Genomic DNA, 6,203 nt, shown 5'->3' on the forward strand with positions numbered 1-6,203 from the left:
TCTGCCCTCCTCCCGCTATAACTAAGAGGGAAATAACACCTTCAAAGATCACCTTATCTCCTGCAAATCTGTGTAGTGGAGTCTTGACGGGTCGAAGGCGCGATCGGTTTATACCCATCTTGTCGAATGCCTCGAAATAGAGTACATCGGCCGAGCTTCCAGTGTCGACCAAGATGCGGTAGACCTTGCAATTCGCTATCTTCATCGCAACTACCAAGGCATCGTTATGCGGATGCTGGATGCCTCACGCGTCGTATTCCATGAACGTAGACTGTAAGGGCATACTCAGAGCTATTTACTCGGTCTTTCAGCCGAGCCAATGTATTGCTCCTGATCGATGCTTCTGGAATGGGCTTTGCGGGCCCTGTTCGAATCTCCGCCTCCGGACGGACCACCAAAGATCGTTCGGATCTCCTAGACCTCATCCTCGGCTTTGTGCGGCTGGTCATCTTTCCGAATCCGTTTATCTTCTTTTTTATACTAACGTAGATGACCCTTGCGGATGAGCGTCTCGATCTCGTCTATTAGGTTGACGCAGTCGCAGGTATTATGGTCGTGGTCACTATGGAAGCGGCAGTATTTGTGTTTATCCCGCTGGCTTGCCTCTGTCTTCATGTAACTCGGCCAATATAAAAGCTTCTGGTCTCGGATGTTTAGCAGGATCTGTTCAGGGGATGTGTTAAGAGGGGTATATGTATTGAAGTTCCTCCCTGGCTTCCTGCTCGGCTTTCGGTCTCCCCGTGTTGCGGTGCCTCATCCCTCTGCCTCTTTCCTTTTGACGACTGCTCGGCAACTTGGCCGGTCTTACAAGAACTGAGGAATTCCTCAGTGTTCGTGTACTTCTGGGCTCGGCTAATGAGTTCAGCCAGGGTGGTCGGAGGATTCTTCCCTATGGAGAAGAGGAATCTCCCTTCCTTGAGTCCACTCGTCATGGTAGATAGTGCCGTCTTATCGTCATAATCGTCCACCTGCAAGGCTTCCTCATTGAAGCGGGCAATGTAATCCTTCAACGATTCCCCACTTTTCTGTTTGAGGGTAAGGAGGTAGACCACCAACTTCCTACTCTTCTTGCTGACAATAAACTGGGTCATGAATGACCTGCTGAGCTCAGTGAATCTACTGATCGTCTTCAATTTGAGTAGTCATTACCATTTCATTGCGGCTCCAGTGAGGGTTATGGAGAAAGCCCTGAACATCATGGCCTCTGACGCCAATTGGATCTGCATCCATGATCAGTACGATTCCACATGCTCAGTTGGATCCTTCGACCCCGAGTACTGGATGACAGGAAGCATCCTGAACCTCGGAGGCATTACCTCACTCATGAAGTCAGCAGTTCATGTTAAAGAGGCCCGAAATTGGTGAAGAATGCAAGATCACATAGTTCCCGCCATCTGATTGGCTCAAAACTTCATACATAGCCTGAGGGCCATAAATTAACCGTACATATCAAATTTCAGCCCTCGGATCACTATGGAAGTGCCCCAACTGACAGATCAGCCCATAAACCATTGATTCTGGGCCCACCTGATATCTGGAACTATCCAACTTTGGTCTCGACGGTTTAAATAAGATGGGAAAATGAATGGATGGATCAGATTGTTGAAACACATCACAGTGGGGCCCGTATGTGATGTGTGTGTGCACAGCACACGTAGACCCGAGCCGCACCGAGCCAACAAACGCGGGTCAGCAGCGCTAACCCGCGTCTCCTTCCCAAACACGGCAACTGCCGTTTCACGCGGCAACATGGACAGAAGCTGTCCATTTTTACGGACGCTAGTGGGCCCCACCCATGGCCTGTACGGATGATCCAATCCGTCCATCGTGTAGAGGGCCTCGACTACTATAAAATCTTGCTGAACTTTTGGACCCATGCAAGCACACGTGCGCGATACAGAGGCCACAATCAGGAGGTCCTGCGACGTTCAAAACGATTTTTGAGTTGATTTCTTCTCTGGGCCGCCTCAATGGACGTTCAAAATCACCCATTCTTAACTGAAATTTCGTCATGAATCTAATGGACGGGGTGGATTTCTCCGAAAATACCTCTGTGGGGCCCACCGAACACGTCAGCACCTCTGCGTACGCCTTACGCGCGTTCGGGAAAACCGGAATTTGCGGGAGATAGTGGGCCACGGTCATCAATAATTTTAGTGATCCAGACCGTCCAAAGTGTCCACATGGAGGCCAATACCCTCGCCAAGCTTTCAGAATTGATAGGAAGATCGATATCAGGCCAGAAATTCGCTCCAAACACAAGTCGTTTTGCGTTTTTTCTACGCATACGAATTCAGCTGCGTAAACGGAAGAGAAACCACTCCGACTCCCGGACGGACGGAGCACACCTCTCCAGGGCCTGCCTACCTATAAGAAAAGGAAAGAAAGAAGGAAGGAGGGGACCGAGACGTGAGAAAGAGGGGCCATGGGGAGAAGAGCTTGGCTTTGAAGGAAGGAAGAAACGTGAAGCAGGGAGGGATTTGGAGGATCGGCTGAGGGGTAATTCTTTGGGCAGGGGACCAAGCTAGACGATTGAAGAGAGAGTGAAGTTTTTTTTGGTGTCTTCTTTCGTTTCCTTTTATTTATTTCTTTCCTTCTTGTTCTTTTCTTTCTCTTTTTATTTTCTATTTGCTTTGGGTTTAGGCCAATCATGTGTGGCTAAACCTCTTAGCTAGGGCTAAGAGGTGAAGCCTGTAGCGAGATGGGAGACTACTTTATACTTTTAATGTGAATGCATGAACGGAATTTGTTCTTTGATGATTATGGAAATATTTTTAGTTTTTAATGGCCTGTTGTGACTGAAATTATAATGGGTTTGCAATGGCTTTGAATATTTCTTTTTCCTTATTTTGATTATGACGTCAGGAAGCCTTGTTGTTCGCCATTGTCTCCTGGGCATGGTTGGATGGCGGTATCCTTCCTAACCTTCATAATCATCTGATTTGTTGGTAATTAGTTTAATTCTGTTGTTGACTTTGTCTCCTGGGCATGGTTTAATGATGGAATCCATTCTAATTCATATACTTTTCATCTCTTTAAAATTATATCAGAGGAAGTTCAGTTTAATTTTCATGGTAATGGCATAATTTCTCCCTGATCTCTACAAGTGGATCCTCTGAATCCCTAGTTTCCTTCCTCTGAATTACTTAAGTTTTAGATAATTATTCCGCAATTATTTCCTAAATTCTATTTGTTTTAGATCGCATCTTAGACCAGTTCTAGTTCTACTTGGTTTCAGATAACGTACAGGTATCAGTCCCTGTGGATTCGACCTCGGTCTTACCGAGTTTATTACTACATCACAACCCTATACTTGGGGAGTGAATAGGGGGAATAAGAGATTATTGTCCATGAGGGATTTGATTCTTGTCCACCAATACCATAGGGTCCAAGAGATGTTCTCCTACTTGTTTAAAGAGTCAACGACCACCTTGGAGTTGCTTACAAGGTCCTGAACCTCGGAGGCATTACCTCACTCATGAAGTCAATAGTGAAGGGAGGTGGTCTCCTCTATCACTGCCTGCATGGCACTTGGGACGGTGGTAAGCTGATTCTACTACAATACCTTAACTTGATTGCGGAGCTCTTCGCTCTGGGCTTCCCATGGGCTTCAATTCTCTGCCATAGTCTCCTGATGAACTGCCTCGGGTGTTCTGCCTCTTCTTCTCCTCTCCAAGCAGTGGCGAAGATCAATAGGGGTTAGGGCTAAAGTCACGGACACATAGGACGGCTCTGCATGCCGAGCAGGGTTTGAAGGTCGTGTAGACAGATTCTAAGATGCCTTGACTCAAGAACTCACTTATAGTGGTTCTTCAGGCTCCTGGGCCATCTCTATCGGGTTGAGAGACGGCTGTCGACTTTGTTGTTTCTTCATCCGATTGATCTCGTCCTTTAGCATTTACCCTTCAGTCTGCAAGGCTCTGTATTAACCTCCTCGGCTCCAAGTCCGTTGCGTCGGCCCTATCGGAGCCAATTCGGTATGCAATGGTGAGGACGAATGAGGCGAACCGCTCGGTTCACGCATGATCGCAATCTAGAGGGCATTCTTCTTTCCTATTGCTATTGTTGGTAAAGCCTTCTAGTCTTTTTGTACATGTTCCTACAGACGGCGATAAAATGTTGATACAAAAATCTGGTCGCCCCTAAATGAGCTTTATCGGCTGGCTCCGAACTCAGTAGACCTGCACATGAAAAGGACAAAGGAGACCCTAGCTAGAGCAAGGGACCCTCCGATGCCAAAATCAGGCTAAGAATCTGGGTCTAAGTAGAGTAGCTAGGGTTTAGGGCGTAAAATGTTGCAAACCTATTCATGTAAAAGTGATCCATATTTATACCTGATGGTTGGCTTGAGCACATCCGGAGATCACGCTCGAGTCCGGATGCGCTCGAGAATCATGCTCGGAGATCGCGCCTGGATATCGCGCCCAGAAGATCGCTCCCGTCAGTTCGTTGCTAGGTTGTGCTCATCCAAGCTGACCCCGTGACTGGGATCTGAGCTGACCCCAAGATTCTGTAAGCAGAGAGTTTAGGTCGGAGGTGTACGACCCAGGACGGATACGCGACGGCTATTGGCCTTCGGGCCTTTGCGAGAAATCAGTTGCAAAGGACGGGTCGGCTCGAGCATGTTATCACTATTCCTCCGCCCCAAGTTAACGTTACTCAGGTTAGATACTTGCCTCGGGTCGGACACTCGCCTCGGGCCAGATGCTCGGGTCGGATGCATATCAGTCGGAGGCTTTACTCATTGGTCACCTAAATGCGACTTGGCCCGGATTATGTGACTCGGTTTAGATTTACACACAACAATAAGGATTTCTTCCTAATTAGTTAAAACGCAAATTTGATATATGACTTATTTAGAATGTTTTTGTCAATAAAATCAAAATATCCTCTTTTGTCCATCCACATAATCAAATGCTATCTTTCCTAAGTGATTATGCATTCAAAAAAGTTAACAAGAATATAAATTATGAATAGAACCTCGTATGTTAATTTTAAGGAAATTTTCTTAAAAGACATAAACATAAGAGTATAAAACTATCTTAATATGGTATTAATAGGTGTATATTGATGACAAAAGGATGATTAATAAGTTTTTATTTTTATTATTTTATTTTTTTTATTTTCATATTTTTAAGAAAATCATTAAAAAAATTCTCACGATTTACCATATGATGTACAATTCGATACGATTCAACTTTCATTACAATTTGCAATATGATAACAATTTTGACAACATGGCTTGTGTCATCAAATTAATGGCATCAATCACCAGCACATAAGACTCACCTCAATCAAATAGGCACGTAGTAACACTACGCAAGGTGGGCCACAGGTCTAGATGTTCCCACCCAAAAGTTCAGTCAAGTCAGTTCATCAGCGAGCTAGGGTGTGCAAAAACAAGCTTTGTCCCACTCGATGAACCAACAAAGCTGATAGTATAAGCATCTGCTCCACATGCCCAACATGATTTGGATCTTTCAAATACGTTTTGGCTAAGATTAAAAAGTCAAGAATAACAAGCAGCTCACCTGAGTAGTTTGGGATAAAAGAAATCCTGCAAACGGATGTATATTCCTGTGGTAAAATGCCTTAACAATGGTAATGATGCCGATAGCGTAGACCCCACCTGCACCTGAGTTGGCGAAGATTGTAATAAGGACGTGCTCTTTCAAATTGAACGGTCCAGGATTCAAAGAAAACGACCACTTGGTAAACGGGACATGGATAGGCTTGGTCGGCAGCACGGCTGCCATCAACTTCCCGATTGGTAAAACGACTATCTGAGCTGTGACAGACGTTATAGCAAGCTGGTTCTGTCTGTAGCCGAAGAACATGTTCACGAAGGATAGAAGGATGCATGATGCAATGCCGAGGACCCATGTTCGGAACGTCATCGTTAGCATCGTTGGATCATCTTTGATTGGGACAGTTAGTCGGACCTCATCGATCGGACAGTCGTTGATTTCTTCTTCCTCTGCATGAAATGTTTAGGTGTTATTCTCTTGGTTCAATGGATTAATTCTATTTGATTAAAGACAGATTAATAGTCTCGTTTAGTGTTAATATTGTTGATTAGAGACAAATTAATGGTCTTGATCAATGGATTATGATGTTTCCTGATAAGACTGATCTGTGCAAGTGTGGTGATGGTTTGGTGATCCAGACCATTGAACGGATGTGGTCCCCAAATGCATGAAGGG

General features: G+C 45.2%; 1 protein-coding gene across 1 annotated transcript in view; it reads right to left on the minus strand.

The window, feature by feature from the left end:
* The window catches only part of LOC131217316 (oligopeptide transporter 5-like), a gene marked incomplete at its 5' end in the record, with an annotated part of 28,539 nt that extends 22,555 nt beyond the window's left edge, over positions 1 to 5,984 (minus strand). Inside the window, one exon of the mRNA XM_058212228.1 lies at positions 5,532 to 5,984. Coding sequence (XP_058068211.1) covers positions 5,532 to 5,984 — 453 coding nt within the window. The remainder of the gene's footprint in view (positions 1 to 5,531) is intronic.
* Positions 5,985 to 6,203: the final 219 nt, after the last annotated feature.

This window comes from Magnolia sinica, chromosome 10 (assembly GCF_029962835.1).
Source record: "Magnolia sinica isolate HGM2019 chromosome 10, MsV1, whole genome shotgun sequence".
NCBI classification, from domain to species: Eukaryota; Viridiplantae; Streptophyta; class Magnoliopsida; order Magnoliales; family Magnoliaceae; genus Magnolia; species Magnolia sinica.